This window comes from Camponotus floridanus, unplaced genomic scaffold (genome assembly GCF_003227725.1).
Source record: "Camponotus floridanus strain SB8 unplaced genomic scaffold, Cflo_v7.5 scaffold57, whole genome shotgun sequence".
NCBI classification, from domain to species: Eukaryota; Metazoa; Arthropoda; class Insecta; order Hymenoptera; family Formicidae; genus Camponotus; species Camponotus floridanus.
The window spans coordinates 1,099,266-1,123,440 of NW_020229736.1; the positions used below are offsets into that span (position 1 = coordinate 1,099,266).

Sequence of the window (24,175 nt, forward strand, 5' to 3'; positions counted from 1 at the left end):
CGTAAAACCGCTATCTCAGCGAACCACGCGCGAGTTCGCCGGAAATGCGAAAATGCTAACGAAGGGATTCGACTTTGGACCCCTTTCGCTTGCTCTTGGACTTAACCGCCACGAAAATCTTCCATATATGGTCATGTCGCTAGGTGATCCTCTGCAAAATACCCCTAAAGACGAGATGTTAAAAACCGTCCACCACGAGTCCGCGGTGGACAGTCGTTAATTAAAAATCAATTGATAAAGAGTGTGAATCTGGACTAGTTTTACTATTCAGCGCGACTATAACACTTAAAGTCTAACGGAACGAAGGAAGAGGCAATGGAAAGAAACTCGAAACTCCTGAGAAGGATTATGAAATAAGATATATTCAGACCTTTTAACCAAATTGTATAACAAATCTAGTAGAAATAAATGATTTGATAAAAAAAAGGGAAATAAAGAAAGAAAGAAGGTGTTGAGGCCTCTACACAGATTAACAGGTTATCCCGGCAATATCCCACATCTCGTTCCGCACCCGGCACAACAATATACTTTATATATTTTTAACGTAATTCTCGTTTCTCAATTTTAACTTCTATAGGTTCAACAGAAGATAATGTTATGTCCATATTTAATTTAATTTCATCTATCTGAATGCGTTTATCTACTTTGAATATAAATGTTCGTATCAAAGTAGCTAAGGTAACTTTCATTGAAATCATCGCATATTTCATACCTATAAAAACTTAACAGTTATATGCAAATAAATTTTATGTAATATATGTTTTGTAATTCATTCATGCTTACCTATACAATTTCTGGGTCCTAAACCAAATGGCATATAATAATTGTTGTAAGATGTTCCTATTTTTTCAGGGAGAAATCTGTCCGGATCAAATATCAATGGATTATGCCAATACTTTTCATTTCGATGTAGACTAAATATTGGCATTGCAATTTCAACGCCTTTTGGTAAAATAAATTCCCCTAAAACATATATTATTTTGTATTTAAATATTATCCTTATAGTTTGAAAGACTATAATTTTATTTTATTATCAATATACAGGATGTAATAGAAAGGACAACGGATTATTTCGAAAAATATCAGTTGTACAAAAAAATGTTTCAAATAAAAGTTATAGGGCTTAAAATGGTCTATTTACTGATTTTATCAGTTTGACTTTGGACAGTTGTTTGAAAGTCACATGAAGGTCACCTTTAATTTTTTAAACGGAATCTCCTACTTTTTATTAACTATTCTTATAGCTTTCCTCAAGAGCTTTTCAAAATACCTTCATGTGACCTTCAAACGACTCTCCGAGATCAAATCATTGCCATCATCTGATGACCACCTTCAAGCCATACAACTTTTCTTTGAAATATTTTTTTTATTTAACGCATATCGTTTCGGAGATATTTGAGTGTAAATAGGATACCCTGTATATCCCTGAACACTATTTCACACACTTGTGAGAAAGTAGAGCGCAGTAAATTAAATAAAGAAGTACTATTCCATGTAACGATTTTTGCAATAATAGAAATATTAATTATTAAAATCGGACGAATGGGAAAAGCGCTCGACCGCAGATGGGAGGAGCCTCAGCCACGCGCTTACACACTCATCGCTCCTCCCCTCTCCAATCATCGCTTCGCCGCGCGCCGCCATTATGTTACAGTCAGACCGCCTTCGCCGTCGTGTGCCTCTAGCCACGTGCATTGGCCGATCTTCTTTATTTAATTTTTCGTTAATTATTGGGGCAATCACAAAACAATAGAGGTTCTTCATTCTTAATTTGAGCCAATCTACCTCCTTACTTTGTGAAGGTCAAAAATTCCCTGACATCCTGTATACAGGGTGTCCCTGAGCATGTGCTCACTTATTTGTAAAAAGGTAGAGCGCAGTAAATTAAATAAAGAAATCCTATTATATGTAACGATTTTTGTAATAACAATCGAAATATTAATTATTGAAATCGGACGAATGAGAGAAGCGCTCGAGCGCTCGAGCTATAGCACGGCCCACCGTGTCAGACATTGCCTGCCGGCACGCGGCGCCCGTGCACGTAGCGGCGCGCTGTCCCTCCTCCCGTCGCGTGCCGGCAGGCAATGTCTGACACGGTGGGCCGTGCTATAGCTCGAGCGCTCGAGCGCTTCTCTCATTCGTCCGATTTCAATAATTAATATTTCGATTGTTATTACAAAAATCGTTACATATAATAGGATTTCTTTATTTAATTTACTGCGCTCTACCTTTTTACAAATAAGTGAGCACATGCTCAGGGACACCCTGTATATATATTGTTACGGCCTTGACGTCCGTGTTCATCGAGACCGATTAACGAGAAGAAGCGCGTTGTCAAGAGGTTGTTGACAGCAGCGTTTGTCATTTGAGTCTGGCCCCAGCTGTCAAGCTGTGCGGTCGCGTATTTGTAACGAGCCGATCCGTAATTATTATTATTGTGTATAAACGTTCTGTGATTATGTTTCAGTGTTCTGTGTTGTGTATTAAAGTTCTTAGTTCCTTAAAAGTGTTTATTCATTTCGCGCGACTCGCGACCGGCCGATCCCTTCGTGCGCGACTTCGATATCTATCGAAGTGTTCGCCGCGAGCGTAACATATATATATATATATATATATATATATATATATATATATGTATATGTATATGTATAAAATTACAAAATAATTATATTTAAAAACAAACCCATTTTTACATCCTCTGTTAGATGTCGTCCAATAAGAGGAACAGTAGGAAATAGTCTCATAGTTTCTTTGATGAAACGATCCAAGTAATTCATATGTTGCAAATCTTCATATTTAATTCGGGCAGATTTTGGAGTTACCGTCCCATAAATTTCCAATAATTCTTCATATACTTTTTCCTATTATAAAATTAAAAAATAAATAAATACTTAATTACACAAATATAAATATATGTAATATACAGGGTGGGGTCAGGAAGTTTTTCGCAGTCCCGAAGTGTGAAGGTAGATTGGCTCAAATTAAGAAGGAAGGTCTTCTACTATTTTGCGATATTTGCAATAATTAACGAAAAATTAATTAAAGAAGATCGACCAATGCGCTGCGAAGCGGTGGTTGAAGAGGGAAAGAACCTTCGCCGCGCGCCGCCATTATATTACAGTAAGACCGCCTTCACCGCCACGCACTTCTAGCCACGCGCTTTGATAGATCTTTTTTAATTAATTTTTCGTTAATTATTTAAAAATATCGCAAAACAAAAGTAGGAGACCTTCCTTCTTAATTTGAGCCAATCTATCTTCACACTTCGGGACTGCGAAAAATTTCCTCACACTCTGTATATTATAAAAGAGATATAGTCTTTTTAACTATATTAATATAATTAATCTTATTAATTATATTAACAAATTCATATCATTTTGATATAAATGCCAATAACGATAAAATTAATGTAGACATCCCATGCAGAAAATAATTGATATTAGATATCCGTTGGATATTTTTTATGGATATTAAAGATATCCAAATATACGAGAAATAGCTGTTTGAGAGATGCTATAAAATATTCAAATGACCGCAAAATGAGGTTGCATAAGTATCCCTAGGATATATAAGACAATACCCACTGGGTATCCATACAATATTCAGTGGATATTTATGTATACAGGGTGTCAGGGAATTTTTGACCTTAACGAAGTAAGGAGGTAAATTGGCTCAAATTAAGAAGGAAGGACCTCTATTGTTTAGTGATTGTCGCAATAATTAACGAAAAATTAAATAAAGAAGATTGGCCATTGACGTGGCTAGAAGCACACGACGGCGAAGGCGGTCTGACTGTAACATAATGGCGACGCGGGACGAAGCGGTGATTGGAGAGGGGAGGAGCGATGAGTGTGTAAGCGCGTGGCGAAGGCTCCTCCCTTCCCCAATCACCGCTTCGCCGCGCGCCATCATTATGTCACAGTCAGATCACCTTCGTCACGCGCAATTTTCTTTATTTAATTTTTTGTTAATTATTGCGACAATCACAAAACAATACAGGTCCTTCCTTCTTAATTTGCCAATGAGCCAATCTACCTCCTTATTTCGTTAAGGTCAAAAATTCTCTGCCACCCTGTATATATATATATATATATATATATATATATATATATATACAGGGTGGGCCATTTTAAGTGATCCACTCAAATATTTCGGAAAATAATGAAAAATCAAAAAAATTTTTCAGATAAAAGTTGTATGGCTTGAAGGGGGCCATCAGATAGTGGCAATGATTTGACCTTGGAGAGTCATTTGAAGATGACGTAAAGGTAACCTTCAATTTCTCAAATGGAACTCCCTATTTTTATTACATATTCGTGTAGCTTATCTCGAGAGCTTTCCAAAACACTATAATAAAGTATTTCTTCATTGAGTACTTTTCGAGTTATGAGGCTTGAAATCATTTCTTAATTTTGTATAAACCGTAAAATATCTAGTAAAATATTCATTTTTCGATTATCTTGCTTTAATACTTTTATGTACAAAATAATGAGAGAAATCAATTGGTGTAAAAAAAACACATAGTTGTTTCAAAGAAAAAATATGTAATTGTTAATTGCAAATTATATATTTTTTCTTAAAAATAACTATGTGTTTCCTTTACACCAATTGATTCCTCTCATTATTTTGTACATAAAAGTATTAAAGCAAGATAATCGAAAAATGATTATTTTACTAGATATTTTACGGTTTATACAAAATTAAGAAATGATTTCAAGCCTCATAACTCGAAAAGTACTCAATAAAGAAATACTTTATTATAGTTTTGGAAAGCTCTCGAGATAAGCTACACAAATATGTAATAAAAAATAGGGAGTTCCATGTAAGAAATTGAAGGTTACCTTTACGTCATCTTCAAATGACTCTCCAAGGTCAAATCATTGCTACTATCTGATGGCCCCCTTCAAGCCATACAACTTTTATTTGAAACATTTTTTTGATTTTTCATTATTTTTCGAAATATTTGAGTGGATCACTTAAAATGGCCCACCCTGTATGTACAGGGTGTCCGTCAATTTTCACTCTCTCTCTCTCTGAGTCGAGACACGCAAGAAGTCAGACGTGTGCGTTGTTAGCGGAAAGCTAGTCGAAGTCGAATCGTGCCTTTGTAGTTGGATTAATTATTTCGTTGAAATACATGTGTTCTTATACTTCTAAACTTCTGAGTTTATTTATTCCAGTGTCCTTTCATTTACATAATCGATAATCGAACACGTGCTCGATTACACATTCCAGAAACTTTTGGAAGTGACGGTTGTTTTGAATATATCGAATCATTTAATAACCGTCGTAGACTTTCGCTCTTTTTCTTAACTCTCTTTCAATCAAGAAAACTAAACAATCTTTGCGACGACACACGTTTGATTCATGAACAAATTCTCATGAACAGTAAATTAATCATCCTACTCCCACTCTCTACTGGATAGAGCTAAGTCTCAATCCAAAGGATTTAACCAATTAAAAATCCTAGAAAACGTCCCTCCTTCAAAAGATCAATCTCCTTGCCCCTGAGAAGGGAATAATTGAAACTATGTCATTCGTTAAAAAAGATTCCCACCATCCAGTAAAGAGGAGGAGCAATGACTTTAAAATACGAGCACAAGGTGTGAGGTTCAGTTTTTCACCATTCTTTTCAGCAGTTTTTCTGCAGTTTTTGTCAGTCTTTTGACAGTTCTTTAGCAGTTCATATTTACCTGATTTAATCATTTAACAGTTCTTACATAACTTAATTTTCACAATTATCAGACGACTTTCAATTCCGAGTAACAGTCACTAATAGATTTTAAAAATCAATCCAAGTGACAGTGAGCTTCTGTCGAGAGCATTAAAACCCAGAGCATCCACAAACAGAAAGAGAGTCTTGTTCCATGGACCTGACTTTGTACAAACTTTTGCAACGTACTCTATAAATATGCCGCGATACAATAGTTAACGTACGGCACTACGGTATTGGAATCATCGGAGGTGGGCGAAAACTATTAACACAATGAACTGGCACCCTCAATTTTCTTGATGACAAATTAGACCTTAAAAATTTAGAAATAATAGTTTTAATGATAACACTTTAAACAATAACCAGTTAAATAAGTGTAAGCAAAGCTCCGTAGAAAATATTGATAATGAAAGCCCCTCCCAAGCGCTTTTTAACTATTTCTCCTATTCTTAGTCCCAGTTATTCATCTGTTTCCTCTCCGAACCCCCTGTTCATCTACTCCTGTTCACCTACTCCCCCACAGTTTTCAGTTTAAGAATCTATCTCTCATCCCCATTTATTTATTCCCCAACTCCTACTTCCTCCTATTCCAATAATTAATCTGGATTCCGATCCTCCCTCTCCCTCTCCTATACCAATAATTACCCTCAATTCCGACTCTCTCTCTGCTTTTCCAACATTATCTGAAATCAACGAAACCCTTGAAGAATTTGTTAGAGACCTCCTCGATCTTGAGGAGAAGTCCCATTATCTTGAATATCACATAAACTGAAGAATTGACAAATTAATCTCGAAATCCTGCTAACTCCTATGTGTTAAACTATTTCCTATCCTCATTTCATTCTTCCATTGCTTAATTCAAAAATCTTTGATCCCATATTTTCTCTTCTTTCATATACAGGTACATTTTATATACATGTAGATTTAAATATTTTTTTTTGTACCGCAATATCATTGTTAACCCAGTCAGGACTAAAATTTAAAGGCTAGGTTCTCCCATTCATCCTGACTGATGACCCCCACACTATTGTAACAATCGCGAAATTTAATACATACGTACACACACAAACACGTCTCAAACACATGCGCCCTTTAGAGATATCATAAATATTATATTTCAATTCTTGTAAATTCGTATCGATGTATTGGCCACTCATTAAGTATTTATGAATAAATATCTTTCTTATGATTAAATTATTATTTTTCTAACTCGCTCTCTTTCCTAAATCCTACGATTACACAATTCCTTTTACTCCGTTCCGAATAAAAGGAATTAAATTCCTTTTTCAAAAAGAGACCATTGAGCGGATAGGCTTAACACTTCACAGAGTTGGAAACAGAGTTGGCCCAAAGAAGGACCATTTCGGTCCCTGATCTGTGTCAAGCCCTTTAGTCCGTTCAATCCGATATATACACATGTCCTAACAAGTGTGTTACGGAGTAAATAGGTTGCGTTCTTCCAGATGGCTTTTAACGGCCTGGACGTAACAATGACATTTAAAGATAAATGTGCATAAAAGCTCATACTTCGCCGATTTTATCGCCTCTGAAATATGTTGTGGAGTAATTTTTTTTTTGGGTAATTCTACGCAAGAAATAAGTGGGGGATAACATTGGATTAGAAGATACAACAAATTGAAGTTTCACAATTGCTTTTTCTCTGAAAATATTAAATCTCTGAATTTCTGAAAATATTGATTTGAGAAAAACATTTTTAGGTAAAAAGTATAGAGCCTGAAAAACCCTACAAAAAAGGTTATAAATATTTTTTTCATAAATCTACTATTTTAGCTGTTATATAAAAAAATAATAATTTTAAATATATTTAATACAATTTAATATAGAATTTTTATATAGAATTTAATACAATTTAATACAATTAAAAAATATCAAATGTATATGTACACACACACGCGCGCGCGCGCGCGGGGGAGGATGCAAGGGGGACATTCGGCCCCTCTTTCTGCAACCATCCCTCCGGCAAGGTGGACTTCGTTTTACAACTTACAGCATATATCCATTGTGATTGAACTCCTCGCAATGCGTCCCCTACCGGGAAAGTTGCGAGAAGGGATCCGAAAGCCTTCTTGCACCTTCCCGTATGTATAAGGCTCAGAAATTCGTGTAGTTGCATGGTGAAAGCTTACCGAAACGAACTGTGAAACAGTCAATTCGACTATTGATAAAATACTCACGTCCATGCAGCTATCTCTAAAATAATGTAAATAAAAATTGTTTTTGACAAGGTCATAAAAAGACTAGAACGGTATACAATTAACAATTAACTGTCCCTAATATCAGTTCATAACTTCAATTGGTTGCATCTTCTAAACCAATATCATCCCCCCCACTTAATTCTTACATAGAATTGTTCAGAAAATCCTCCTCTACAACAAATTTAAATAGCAATAAAATCGATGACCTTTTATGCATATTTAACCATTTAAAACATTATACATATGTATGAGAAGTAATTATTATTATTTCAATTTATTCTTATTTGAATTGACTCTTTTCATGTTTAACGTAATATGATTTACAAAGACTTGTTAAGAGGAATGTTCAAGCTTTAATTTGAGCTTTATTTTACCTCAATACTACTTTGAAAAATGTTAATTTATTACTATTGAAAGATATTAAAAAATTTTGCTAAAATAGTGGCCCGGTTTTTGCGTGTGAATGTATATCCACGAAGCTAAAAAGATATCAGTGGATATTTATATACATCCACAGCTTTGTGCTTCGCCGTTAAATAACGAAAATGAGAGCGTTTAATCCGAAAATGGAATACATCTAACAAAGGAAGTGCACGAAGTATTAATCGCGAATGGATATGTGTTATATATCACTTGAAAGGTCTTGTCAAGCTGAATTTATGTATGCAATATTTCGCTTGAATGGCGCCTTTAGAGGGCGTGCAATGTAAGTTATAGAGCTAGGCTGGCTTCCCTACTCCGAAATATCAAGTAGTGGCCACAGTAAACATATCAATGCTCAGGGTTGCAAATAATTAATTTCGTCATTTAATTAATCGTTTAATTAATAATTAAGTTTTAATTAAACTAGCCCGTAATTGATAATGAAACAACGGGTTCAATTATAGGAAAATTTAATTTGTAATTGAAAGTTTTAATTGTCAATTAAACTTGTCAATAATTTTAATTTATAATTAAAAAAACAAAGGTTATTATTTAATTATAGGAATTTTTAAGTTGTAATTAATTATAAAATAGAAAATGCAATTTATGTTCTATTAAATAAAATATTCTAAATAAAACTTATACAATTGATTATACTAGTAGAGACCTTTTATTTGATACCATTTTTAAAGCAAAACCTTCAATCAGCTTTTATAGAAATCCAAATAATTATGTTATTTATATTGCGCATAGCGCCCTCTAAAGGCGCTATTCAAGCGAAATATTGCACACATGAATTCAGTTTGACAAGACGATTCAAACAATATATAACACATATCCATTCGCGATTAATACTTTGTGCACTTCCCTTGTAAGATAGTATATAAGAAGTATATAAGACGCGGCACAATCGTGAGTCACGGCTTATCGTTCAAAAAGCGCATTAGCTCAAAGACTATTATAGCCGCATCTCCTCTATCTTTTGCAAGATGCTCCAGAATTCCAAAAATAAACCACAAATAATTAATTTTTTTTGACGGCAAATTGCGTCATATATGTATACAGAACATTGAATAAATATCTATGCAAAAATTTAATAAATATCAATATATATGTAATAAATGTATCTATATTAATAATAAATGTCCACTGAATATTGTAAACACGGATATCTATTGGCTATTGATTTATATATGTAGATATTTATGGAATCTCGAATTGCGGATATTTGAATATCTATAGCATCTGTAATAATTGTTTCTCATATATTCATGGATATTCTTGATACCCATGAAGAACATCTAGTGAATATCTAATACCAATATTATTTTCTGTATGGGTTATTAAAATTATAATGCACTCTTATATTTTATTGTTCGCGAGTTTTTGAAAAAAGAGTTTTGCTAAAATTGATGGTAATATTTGATGGTTATATTACGCGACTCATTTCCGAATTTGATCAACTTTTGCAGGCATGTAGTACTAAATAAAGTCAAATGCTACAAGAGCAAATATGCAGAAACGTTTACTTTTTGAGATATTTTAATTTTAATCATCTCTTTAAATGAATAATATTTAAGATTTTCATATAGAAAAAAACATTGGAATTCAAAAATATTTTGACCTAGGACTATATTTTGTAAATAGGAGTGGATCTCTTCGTGTAAAAGTCGATCTATGTGAAATAGAATAATTATAGACCTCATTTCAGGCCGTAAGCATGGGAGTTATGGGGTAGACCTCGCTTTGCGTTGAAATTAAAAGCCATGTGAAATAGAATTATAGAACTCATTTCGGGCCGCATTATGTTTAGTGACCCACTCAGTTCTCTAAAGGATCGACTCTGCGTTTACGCAATCGAAAAAATTTGACATTTATAAAAATAATAAAAAATTGAATACCTCAAGACAAAACATTTCTGCTCATTCGCACTCATGACATTTGACTTCACTTAGTACGTACTACATGTCTGTAAAAATTGGTCAAATTCGGAGATAGGTCGCATACGAAAGTCTTATCCAAAACATCAAATTATACTTTTATTTCTATTTTTGCATGAAATAATATCATGTATGCAATATGCATATTATGTGTGCAATGTATATGTGCACAATAATGTCATGTGTGCAATTTTTGTATTTTCATTTTTTTTTCATGCATATAATAATACATGTAGGCAATCGAGAATATTAGCAAAAGAAGCTATCGACAAAATGTTGTACGCAAACGAAACAGTTGGAAATCAGGAATGTAGGCAAACAGGAACCCCTCATTTAATATATTTTAAAAAATTTTGAAATATATTATAATAAAAGGGGAGATCTTTTCTCTAATTTCTCTTTCATAATTGTCGCGCTTTTGCTCTTACTTGTCAATTTTAACATTTCATAAGCAATTTGTTACGAAAGAATATTCTTGACTGTTCTTCTAAAAAATTTTTTTTACATTTATCATAAAGAACTATATCATTCGCAAATATTCCATTTATTACAAATAAAAACTTTAATAAAAGCTTTAATTACGTTTTTGAATAAATTTAATAAGTACGTACCTGTATCTCTGGAAAATTTGCTAACATAAAGATTGCAAAATCTATCGTAACACTGGTTGTGTCGGAAGCCTAATAAATAAAAATTTTATTTGTTAATTAAAACAATAAATAAATACAAACAAGAAAATGATCTGATGAGTTGAATATTACAATATTGAGAAGAAATGAGCTAATAAGAAGCATAAATTTACTTACATTGTGTAAAAATACTTCTTAATAATAAATTTTTCAACCCTTTTTTTAAGAACGAGAGACATTTAAATTGATAGGGGCGTAAAGTTTATTATTTAAATTTTTGTTAATTTTTCAATCTCTGTATATGTGTGAAAAACATATCATCATATTTATCAATTGAGTATTTTTCTTATGTTTAATAAATATTTCTGATAATAAAATCTCTTTATTAAAATATTCTCTACATTTAAGATTTCAACGTTATCTCATTTAAATTCATGATTCAATAATCTGCGATTTGTTATTATACAGTATATCGTTTTTATTAATGTGATTATTCATATATGTGTTATTATGATACTCAATAATGTATGTTTTTATATAATAATCTGCCTGTCTAGCTAAAATATGATGCACCATAATCTTTACATAACAATTTTATATACTATTTTTTACTTGATTGTTTAGAGAGAACGTCTTTATATACTTTAATGAAGGTATGCAATTTATTTATATAATGGTAAAATAAATTACATTCCGATCATATATGGATCACATATCTAAAAATCTGAAATATAGCATATGATATATGTTAAAAAATATGAGGCAATCCGTATTATCAATTTTTTGATTGTTTTTATTCATTGCTTACAATTGATTTCTTCTTTTTCTTATTTTTATTAAATAAAATGTTTTTGTATGAAGATATCAAAGAAAGGAATTGAAATCGTTTATTATCTAAAAGATTTTTTTACATAAGATAAGTATATTTATTTACTACATTCTTTAGCTTTAATTCTTCCCAATTTTCTATATTTACACAATACAATAAATTATATTTGTTTATATAAAAATATGATTATGTATAGAAATATTTTACATACCGTTAATATCATTGTTTTTAAATTATCACGTATTATCTTTTGTGGGAACTTGTCTTCATGAAATACTTCTATTAGAATATCGATAAGCGTTTTTTCTATATCATTTAAAAAATAAAATGTGAAATTTTGTGCGTATGTTTTTTTATTTTATAATAATAGAATTCGCGATATGTTATTTTGAAAAATAATATTGAAAATAAAGTACCTTTAGCAATGGTTACAGAATTAAACATTTTGATTGTATTCTAATAATTAAAATAAGCACTTTAATCATGTTTTAATTAAATCTGTATAAACATTATTTTGCTGAAAATCTACGTATTTTAAATCATAATACAACAGTATTTTAAATCATAAATCATAATACAACGATAAAAACGTACAGCATGGATAAAAACTTACTAGTTGGCTCATATTTTTTCTTGATATTCTCTTCATTTAATGCAGATATTTGTATTAACTATAATAATAGATTATGTAGTAAGTAAAATACTATGCAAATTAATTAATTTTCATTAATATTCTCAATATTTACCTTATCTGTAAAAGAATTTAGGAAATTCATATTCTTTCGATGTTTCCGTCCCATAACAGTAAGGTTGAATATAAAATTAGGATATAAAAGTACATTTCGTAATCTTAGTTTAAATATTTTTTTGTCGCTGAAACATTTTTCTTTTAAAATATTTCATAAAATATAAAACATATTTAATTAATCATGTTAAATTCCATGAATAAAATTAAGAAAAAATACTGTTTTTTAGTTTTATGTTAATGAAACTGCTTATATTAATAAAAGTTTAATTTGAGATATAATTGCTGCACACATTTATAAAAAATTCTTTTGAAAATGCAACTTCTTAAGAAAATTTATAAAGTTATTTTCAAATGGACTTATGTTTATGATTTATGTATTTTAATATTGTAAAAAACTAGAATTTTATATATAAAACATTTTACCTTATTATTACTTGAATAAGATGATTGATTTCATTTGAAAAATTATTCATTTTCATGTTCGTCAGTGTGCCTTTATAATGTTAACATAAATAAAAAACACGAATTCAATTATTCAAAATATTAACAATACTAACTAATAATCAACAAATAATATTGATATTATTAGTCGATTACTAGTTAGAGTATTGTTAATATAATAGTGTTAATACAATTACATAGTAGTGTTAATATAATTACACATTCGCTAAACAAATACGGTACGAAATTTTAAAATAAAAATTAAACGTTTTGTTATCAAATTGAAATTTTGTTATTATTTGAGATAATTATCTGTGATTAAATTGTGCTCATTTTATTATTTGTATTGTTAGTTTCAATGTTTTCGATGTTAATGTACTATGTTGAGTGTTGAATAATATTTTACAGCGTATTTTACACATCTCATTATTAAAAAATTTCAGAATGTAAGAATATAAAAATTCAAAAATCAAGAGACACGGTATTGTCTCATATCAAGTCAGCCGTAGCTACAGCGAGGCGAACTGTATCTATCTGAGGTCAGTATGAATATCGTAATCAGATTTCAGTAACAATTGAATTCTTAATAGAATTCTTAATAGGTTTAACTAATAGCTTGGGGCTTATTATTTACAAGGTAGATGTCCCTATTTATAATCTTTAATCAAAAGATTTGTGTCACATATATTGCTAAAAATTCGTAATAAATATTACGAACAAAATAATGTAACCTTTACAAAATTACTTTTTCAAGAAAAAGCGAAAAAATACTATATGTCCAAGTATATGTGCAAGTTTGTTTAAAAAAATGATTATACAAAAAGATGTTATTACAGTAAATTAAAATTTATATAAAACTAATAATATAATAATATATCAAAAAGCATTTCATATATCGTATCATCGTATTATCATTATCTTATTATTCTACTGTTTATTTCTGTTTTTATACAAAAAATTATAGAAGAAATTAACTAAAAATTGCTTAAGCTTATATATCTCTTGCAAAAGTTATAATATTAAAAAATATTATAAAAATGTGAAAGTAAATATCAAAAAAATTTCATAAGGACCCCACACATTTTATGTGAAAAAAGTGGCTTCGGTCAAATTGGCTGAAATTGAAATATGTTGTAGTTTAGGTAGGGTTGCCTGACGTCCTCCAATAGGGAGGACAGTCCTCCAATTTAATAAAATTTTTTCTCTCTTCCGGAGAACACTATTTGTCCTCCAATTTCGGCAAATGTTTCCGTCTTTTTTTTTCGTCGAGCGGTGCTATTTGAAAAGAAACTAGAGACCTTCCTGTTTTCTTCCTAGATGGTAGTTGGTAACTTGTAGTTGGTGATCCGCGCACACAGACATCTATATTACACTAGACTGCTAACTTCCTTATATATCGGGCATAAAAGTTGTCTCCAAATGTTAAGTATTACGAAAGGGGAACAAATGATCATATGATGTGGTCACGTGATGATATCATCTGGTCGATGCACCACATGGATACATGCGAATAAATGAAAAGAATATTTATAAAATATGACTTTTAATTTTAATTAGTTTTCGATACATTAAAATAAGATTACATTCCTATGCTAAATATTATTTACAAGAAATTCTCAAACCTTGTAGAAAAAGATTTCCATTAACAAAACAAATTTTATTTTACAGAGATTAATGTATAAAATTTTTTTAATTGCAGTTAATTCTCGATACATTAAAATAAGAATATAATATTGTTTCTGTTTTGTATTTTTATACAGTCGACGTTCTGACATGTAATGTGACTGTCATATTTATAACACTCTATCCGTTATACGTTAATTAAGGTATGTTACACCGTTTCTTGCCTGCATCTGTTTTGAGCGCTTATTGCCACTTCTACTGTGCGTTCTTTTATCATAAACTCGTTTATAATTTTAATTTGCGTTAATCATGTAAAACTACTTGTAATCTTTTTATTATAGACTTGAAAAGGAACTTATACCTAAACCTAAGGTCGAAACGTTGTGAAACTTTCAATAAATGAAGCCTTACTTGCCAGTTTCATCGTTTAAAGTAAAACCTTTATAATTTTTATTACTGGCGATTTACAATAATAATAAAGTCATCATTAAAATAAGATTACATTCCTATGTTAAATGTTATTTACAAGAAATTCTCAAACTTTGTAGAAAAAAGTTTCAATTAACAAAACATTTTATTTTATAGAGAATAATGTGTAAAACAACTTTAATAAAATTATTATTTTTTTACTAAATTTATATTTATTTTATTTTCCTATTAACAAATTCTACTTCTATTATAGAATATTATGTACATAAAATTAAGATATAATTAAATTTACATAAAAATTGTAAATATAAAATTTATAAAATAAACAAAATTTAATAAAGTAAACATAAAATTTAGAATATACTTAAAACATTTTTTTCTTATGATTCGATCATTGTTTTGTGTAGCAAAATAAATAATAAATAATTATTTTATATATTTTTATTTTATTTCTCTCAAACTTTTATTCTTTATACTATTTTCCATTTTTCATAAAATAAATATATAAGTATTTATTTATAATAACTTTACTTATTTACTATATATAACCAAAAAAGAATGAAAAACATATTATTTATAAATATTATTCAAATGTATAGAATAAATTGCGCGTACCGGTATGTGTAAATATACAGTGATGGAAAAAGTTCCGGAACGGCTGGATAATTTGAAAAATACGCATCACAGAGGAAAATGACCTAGACAAAAGTTGTAGGATTTTTCCGGGCAATCCGACGGTGACCTTAGATTTGACCTTGGATAGTCATTTGAAGGTCACATAAAGATTACCTTCAAATTCTTAAATGGAACCCCCTATTTTTCATTGCATATTCTTGTAGCTTATCTCGAGAGCTTTCCAAAACACTATAATTAAGTACCTTTTTATTAAGTACTTTTTGAGTTATAAGGCTTGAAATAATTTCTTAATTTTACATAAACCATAAAATATCTAGTAAACCATTCATTTTTCGATTATCTTACCTTCATACTTTTATGTACAAAATAATGAGAGGAATCAATTGGTGTAAAGAAAACATACAGTTGTTTTTAAGAAAAAATATGGAATTGTTAATTGCAAATTACATATTTTTTCTTAGAAACAACTATGTGTTTTCTTTACACCAATTGATTCCTCTCATTATTTTGTACATAAAAGTATGAAGGTAAGATAATCGAAAAATGAATGGTTTACTAGATATTTTATGGTTTATGTAAAATTAAGAAATTATTTCAAGCCTTATAACTCAAAAAGTACTTAATAAAAAGGTACTTAATTATAGTGTTTTGGAAAGCTCTCGAGATAATCTACAAGAATATGCAATGAAAAATAGGGGGTTCTATTTAAGAAATTGAAGGTAATCTTTATGTGACCTTCAAATGACTATCCAAGGTCAAATCTAAGGTCACCGTCGGATTGCCCGGGAAAAATCCTACAACTTTTGTCTAGGTCATTTTCCTCTGTGATTCGTATTTTTCAAATTATCCAGCCGTTCCGGAACTTTTTCCCATCACTGTATATATACACACACACGCATATACGTATGCATATATTGATGTCCCCCTTGCGTCTCACACATGCGCAAGAATTTTGTACATACTTTCCAGAATATATTTCGGTGGAATTAGCAGTCTAGTGTATATATAGATGTCTGTGTCCGCGCATGGATCTAACAGAACTAGAAGGTTTCACTTTTTAGTGTCTCTATGTAAGAATAGTTTTGTCCCCAAGAAACAATTCTTCCAATTGACTATTGAACATCGTACATCGTACGTTAAACGGAATGTGAATTTTTTATTACTTATAAACTATTAAACTATAATTATCTGCCTATTTGATTTCCTTTTTTTGGGGAGGGGGGCGTTTTAAAATTGTCCTCTATTCGGGATTTACAAATCTGGCAACCCTAAGACAAGATCACAGAAAATGAGGACAAAGGGAGGAAAAGAAGAAAAGAAAGAAAGACGGAAGTAGAAGGGTACAAGGAGTGATATAAAGGGCGGTATAAGGGAATCCTCCTCCGCCTCTCTTCAGAAAGAATAATGGAAAAAAGGAAATAGAGGAAGCAGAAGATAAAGGAAGAGAGCAGGATCACGGAGTCAGAAGAAGGAAGAGCAAAAGAAGAGGGAAATGAAGGTAAAAGAGGAAAAAGAAGGAAAGACAGAAAAGGAAAAGACGAAATAAGGAGTGTGGAGAGTTAGAGACGGTGATAAGAAAAAAGAACTGAAGTGGAGTAGAAAGTCAAGAGAGAAAGAAATAAGGAAGAAGAAGGATGATAAAAGGAATTGTAGAATTAATATAGGTATATGTAATGTACTGTAGGAATAGTAAAAGGTTCGGGACCGCTCCTTTCAGAAGCACCTTCAATCCTCAAGGGGAAGAATAAAGAACCATTACAACTATAATACAGTATAATATTGTAGGATGTCGAATTTGGCGGGCCCTTGCCGCGGATGCAATGTATTGATCAATGTATCGGTGTAACACACGATTTGCGTGTAAGAGCGGTTACGCGAGGATGAGAAGCGTGTACATGTGTTGTGCAAGAGTCAAGTCGTGCACGATAGTTGAAAGCGAGTAGACGAGCGAAGGGAATGAGAGAGCAAGATCGAAATATCGAGAGTGTCGCGCTTCGAAAATACACATCTTTTTGTATGTTACTGTATTAAAGAATTATACCGCTAAAATATTCGGCCATCGCTCTATCTAGCGATAGACCTACATCTAAAATCCTACAATATGATATGAATAAATTAGAAAAATAAATTAAATTATAAATAAATGTTGTTATATAACAATATAAAATTTTTTACATTAAATTTTTATAATGTTTTGCACTAAATTTCTTTATGATTTTTACATTCTTTGCAATATTTTTATGATATTGAAATTTTTACAAGAAAAATATATAAGTTTAAATAACTTTATATTCTCAATTATTTTTTCAATTAGCATATTTTTTTACATTGTAATTTTTTACAAGAAAGAGATTTGAATAAACAATGGAATATGAAATAACATTTCTTTGTAATACGTTTTTTAATATATTAAACTAACATTTTTTGTAAACTAAATTTTGAATAAGCATGCGTGAGTCATTAAGTATCTTTCTTTATGCTTTCTTGAAAAAAGGTAATTTTACATATATGGACACTTATACTCACAATTTTAACGTGTAAACTTATGATTACTTCCAATTCAAGTGAAATAAATCTGCTGTTATTCAATTATTATTATACATAATTTTATACTTTTTGAAATTTCATCTTTAAGTTGATTTAATATTATTTAATTTATAAAATGCAAACAATTATTTATCATTAATGTTCTCTTTTTATATCTCTTAGAAAATTGTTTATTTCTTTTTAAATTTTTATAAAAAGCATATGCAAACGTTTTACAATAAATAAAAAAAATTTGGTCTTACCGCACGCAGCATTTAGATTACACTTCAATATATGTTCAAGAAGAGTAGTTTTATTTCCATTTAGTCCAACTGTTTCTAATTCATCTGTTAATATTAAAGATTGTTGAACAAATATATCAAATAACTTTCGTAACATATTTGTATTAATGCTTGGTGTTATTATTTTACGATTTTTAATCCATATAGATACTGGAATAAATATTATAAAAAGAGAGTAAATAAAAAATTAATAATACACATAAATACACATAATATTAACACTAGAATAACTAGGGTAATTATTTATTTTAGGGGAACAACCTTTGACCTTGATCTTGACATATATGTTATAGTTGTCATCCTTCTGAGTAACCTTCAAAAGGTTTTAATCGTCGCTCATGATTCGTTATAAAGTTATCAACATAAGAAGTTATAAATAGAATGTAAATTTTATTGACATCGTGTAGATAAAACTATAGTATATACCTATAGTATAACCTATATAAACATGAATTGTAGTCTCTGTAGAATTCTCGATTCTTATTTATATACAAGTATTCAGTTGTTCCTTAGACATTAATACTAAAATTTGGTTTAAATAAAAAATAGGGCTAAGTTAGGTTATACCTTCCGAAAGTGGAGCTCCCCGCAAGGAGCTGTATCCACGCATGCATTTTACTTTGATTCTCGCAGAGAGTGAACTTTGTTTCACCTTGCAAAGTACACGCGAGGTCCACTTCACATAACCCCTGTCAGCGCGAAACGAGATCTATTATTGTATTGTTCTACATAAATGCACCAAGTAAAATATATGCATATGCCTCGTTCTCGTTTAAAATTTTCGCGTACAATTAAAGAATTTTTAGATATTACCATCCGCTGTGGCTCGTAATCGCTAGTTTTCTTGTCGTGTTGTTTATTCTACATAAGTTTGCAAGTCTCCATGCCAACTGAGGTCTATCTCACTCCTGAGTCAGCGCAAAACAAGGTCTATTACTGTGCGGTTATACATGAGTTTGCAACTTTTCATGCGAAGCGAGGACTTATAGACCTCGATTCGTGCTTACTTAGGGATGGTATAGGATGGATTTCACTTCGCATGAAAAGTTCCAAATCCATGTGGAACCATACAATATAAGCCTCGTTTCGCATGGAGAGTTGTAAACCCATGTGAAATCATATAATAATAGATCTCGTTTCGCACTGATTCAGGGGTGGACATCGCGTATATTTTGCAAGGTAAAACAATGTTCACTTTCTGTGAAAGTCAAAGTAAAATGTATACTTTCAATGTGAAACATGAACATCTATTTGTACACAATATCAAAAAATATGTTTTATTTGTTGAGGGTTGAACTTACGAGAATAAATAATAGAAATCGTTCACAATGATGTCTAACAAGGGAAGCGCACGAAGTGTTAATCGCGAATGGATATGTGTTATATATCATTTGAAAGGTCTTGTCAAGCTGAATTCATATGTGCAATATTTCGCTTGAATAGCGCCTTCAGAGGGCGTTATGCGAAATGTAAATTATAGAGCTAGGCTGGCTTCCCTACTCCGAAATATCAAATAGTGGCCACAATAAACATATCAATGCTCAGGGTTGCAAATAATTAATTAATTTCATCATTTAATTAATCGTTTAATTAATAATTAAGTTTTAATTATCAATTAAACTAGCCCGTAATTGATAATTGAAACGATGGTTTCAATTATAGGAAAACTTAATTCGTAATTGAAAGTTTTATCAATTAAACTTTTCAATAATTTTAATTGATTATTAAAAAAACAAAAGTTATTACTTAATTATAGGAATTTTTAAGTTGTAATTAAAATTTTTAATTAATTATTAAAAATATATTATTAAAAATCAAAATTCAAAAAATTTGTAACCCTGCCACTATGAACTAGTACTGCCTACTGCTATGAACTAATGTGACACCAAGTCTCATAAGTTTTTTCCTTTTGGGAAGTCAGCTGTAAATCCAATTTCTGATTTTATAGCATACATTACATTTTTTTAAAATAAAAAAGCTTTATTTACTTTCTAAGTGCAGATTTTCAAAGTTTTAAAACTTTAATAAAACTTTAAAGCTTTAATACAAGATCTGTTCGTATATTTTTGCATTTTTTCTTTTTTTGCGTTATTACTGTTTCTTTGTTTTTTATATTCTACAAAATGGCTATTAGATCATTAAAAGTATTTGAACTTCTCAAGCAGAAAATAATAAATTATGCCACTTCTGAGGGTAACCCACCCCCTCTCGTAAAGAGATTCAATTAGCGGAGAGAATCATGTTCATGGACAATTCCATGGATAATGAAGACCAATTTGAGTTTGAAATAATTAGAGATGTATATACTGATACCATTTTTAAAAATGACAAAGTTGAGTCAATTTAAGAAGAAGAAAGCTTACCTTTCAACGAAGCTTTTATACCTCTTGAATATGCGCGGCGTGTTGTAGAAACATGTAAAGAACATCCAAAAGAATCTTTTAATACAATTAAAGCTCGATTCCCCAAAATAAAACATCCTATTTACATAAGTAGATGCAAAGAATATGTTGAACAGCAGGGTACACATCGGGAAAAATGGTTATCTATAACAAAATATTTAGAGCTGTTCATGTCCGCTTGGAAGGAATTCCAGTTCCATGATCAAATTATTCGACAGTAGGCTTTGTACCATGCTAAAATAATTGGATTGACAGATTTCATAGCGTCGTTGCAATGGGTCAATAAATTTAAGGAAAGTTTTGGTTTTTCATCTAGAAAAATCTTTTCGATTATTTACTTCTGTCAAGAAACAATGAGCAAACTATGGATAAAGGCGTTGAATTTCATCTCGATTTTGTTGATAATATTTATTGAAATTTTGATGCAAGTGAAATATTCAATACCGATCAATCAGGATTTAACTACACGCCACTTTTTAATCGCACACTATCAATAAAAAATGAAAAAATTACAACAGTTGTGATGCCTAAATTAAATACTCGAACTCATTTTTATACTATCCAACCGGTTCTTTTTATGGAGGGAAAATTGATGTCACCAATGCTGATTTACCAATGCTCCAGGAAGTTAATGGTCAATTTCCTACAACCATATAACTTTCCCATTACGAAAATCTTGTAATTCAATGTTCCAAATCTGACAAATTAAACAAGGAGCTTGTAAGAGACTTCTTTCAAAATGTTTTTAAACCCATTGTTGAACAAAATCCAGAAAAAAAGGCTGTTCTAGTTGTAAATTCATGGGGCGCTCAAAAGTCGGACAAACTTTATCAAGATGATAATGTTACTGTTTGATTAAAAGTTTTATTAGAAGGTTCAACAGTCAGTTTCATGCAATCACTCGATATATTTTGTTTTCATCAATAGAAAGATTTTATCAAACTCGTTTCACGGAACACGCTTTTCTTACAGGAAATCAAACTCTTTTGCACAGACTTGAAAATATATTAAAAATCCACAGTTTGATTTTAAATCAATTTCAATCTCCAGTCTATCAACCGATATTCATGTATGCATGGTTTAAAGGCGGATTTGATGTTCCGTATATAAAGTTCAAAAGATTGAAATATATAAACTTTTCTTTTGAAGAGCCCAATTGCCAGATTTGTAATCAAAATCCTACTTGCATCAAGTGCTCATATGATTTTTGTAGTAAATCTCTTTGCTACAATTACTCTTTGAACGTTACCATTATCATTAGTTTTGCAGCTCTTTTTTCGTTTTATTTTTGTTTCTAAAATGAAAAATGGAATATATATTCTTGTAAAATTTTAATATTACTAGTTTCTTGGTTTTCTTTTTCCTTTACTTTGTTTTTGTTTTTAAGATAAAAAGTGCAATTTATGTTATATTAAATAAAATATCCTAAATAAAACTTATGCAATTGATTATACTACTAGAGACCTTTTATTTGATACTATTTTTGAAGCAAAAACTCCAATCAGCTTTTATAGAAACCCAAATAATTATGTAATTTATATTGCGCATAGCGTCCGCTAAAGGCGCCATTCAAAAGAAATATTGCATACATGATTTCAGCTTGACAAGACCTTTCAAACGATATATAACACATATCATAACAATATTCTACCTTATATGCAACAAAATGTTTATTGAAAAAAGTGCTTAAAAAACAATTTATAATAATTATTCCTTACAAAACTATTTTTCAAAAAAACAAAACCTTAGCGAATAATTATCATAAAAAAATATAAAAAAATAAAATATCAAAACTAAATAGGAAATCAATAATTACTATTATACAAGAACAATTTGTAAATTTGATATAATATTTGCCATGAAATCAATTTTACATTGTAGAAATATTATACACAAATTCTTCCTAAAAAATTAAAACGCATTTTATATTTGTTCAGAGAAACTTGATTTTTAAAATATTTAAAATCAACACTAAATAAGAATTAGGATTCTTTTAATTCCTGAAACATTTTTCATATAATGTATATACTTAAAAAAAACATTTTACGCAAGTTTTAAATCGCACAGTCTTTAAATCCAAGTAAGTTATGAAAACTTGTCGTGCCCGGATCGTTTACATTATAAACAAATATATCCCCAACAAAATGTAAAATCTTAAACATTATACAATTAAATATTAAATCTGTGCTTGATTATGATCCGGGCACGCCAAGTTTTCATAACTTCGATTTAAAGACTATGCGATTTAAAACTTGAGTAAAACGTTTTTTTTTCTGTAAATTATATTTAGGAATAACTTTTTTATTTTTGAAAATTGTTACTGTACGGTAAATTAGTCTTTCTATAAGTCATAACTAACAGATTTTACATTTTTGTGGTGCACCGTTTCTAAAATATTAAATTTCTCCCCCAAGGGATGGTTTTCAAAAAAGTGATGGTTTTTAAAATTATTATTATACGCTAAGTCTTTGTAGAAATCTTAACTAACGGCACAGGTTTATATTTTTGTGGTATACCGTTTCTGAAATATTAGATTTCACCCCCAAGGGATGGTTTTTAAAAATTGTTATTATACGCTTATTTAGTTTTTCTACAAGTCATAATTAATAGTACAGTTTTATATTTTTGTGGTGCCCCGTTTTTGAAATATTAGATTTCACTTCCAAGGGGTGGTTTTTAATAATTATTATTATATATTAATTTAATCTTTGTAGAAATTTTAACTAACAGTACAGGTTTTATATTTTTGTGGTGCACCGTTTCTGAAATATTAGATTTCAAGGGGTTGTTTCTAAATTATTACTATTTTTCAAAATTGTTATTATATGACAATTTTTTTTTAGAAATTTTTTTAAATGAAATAAGTTCCATATTTTTACGTTCCGAGGTATTAATTTCTATCTCCCAAGGGGTAATTTTTGAAAATTATATGAAATTAAATTAATCTCTCACACATATGCATATACATACACACGTGTATGCACGCACATATACATACATATAATCTTATTTCTTAAGACGTATTTGCACACTCGACACAGTAATCGACATAAGCGCTGCAAACGCGCTTTACGTGTGTGCGTGCGAGCATATACGTGAGTCTGGAAATGAACATGATGAAAAACGAAAAATGTCACAATTCTGATATGAGATCATTATTTCTCGGGATTGACTGCACCAATCTTATTCAAACTGGTCGCAATCAAAAGTCTTTACTCATATTATAAAAGTGCCGTTAGATTTATGATTACAGCTTTAGTTCTTGAGATATTTTAATCGAAAGTTTATAGGACCCAAAATTCCGGATAAGGTACTTGG

General features: G+C 30.2%; 1 protein-coding gene across 5 annotated transcripts in view; it reads right to left on the minus strand.

Moving 5' to 3' along the window:
* Nucleotides 1-341: 341 nt before the first annotated feature.
* The window catches only part of LOC105258390 (cytochrome P450 4C1-like), a 28,093-nt gene continuing 4,259 nt past the window's right edge, over nt 342-24,175 (minus strand). For 3 of the 5 annotated variants that reach the window (XM_025412809.1, XM_025412810.1, XM_025412806.1), the window contains 9 exons: nt 18,417-18,605; nt 12,922-12,991; nt 12,497-12,623; nt 12,364-12,421; nt 11,962-12,056; nt 10,904-10,972; nt 2,684-2,861; nt 784-963; nt 342-721 (listed from right to left, as the gene is read on the minus strand). In XM_025412809.1, the coding sequence (XP_025268594.1) occupies nt 540-721; nt 784-963; nt 2,684-2,861; nt 10,904-10,972; nt 11,962-12,056; nt 12,364-12,421; nt 12,497-12,623; nt 12,922-12,991; nt 18,417-18,605 (1,148 nt within the window). In that variant the 3' untranslated portion in view covers nt 342-539. The remainder of the gene's footprint in view (nt 722-783; nt 964-2,683; nt 2,862-10,903; nt 10,973-11,961; nt 12,057-12,363; nt 12,422-12,496; nt 12,624-12,921; nt 12,992-18,416; nt 18,606-24,175) is intronic. The other 2 variants (XM_025412808.1, XM_025412807.1) reach the window with 2 other exon arrangements.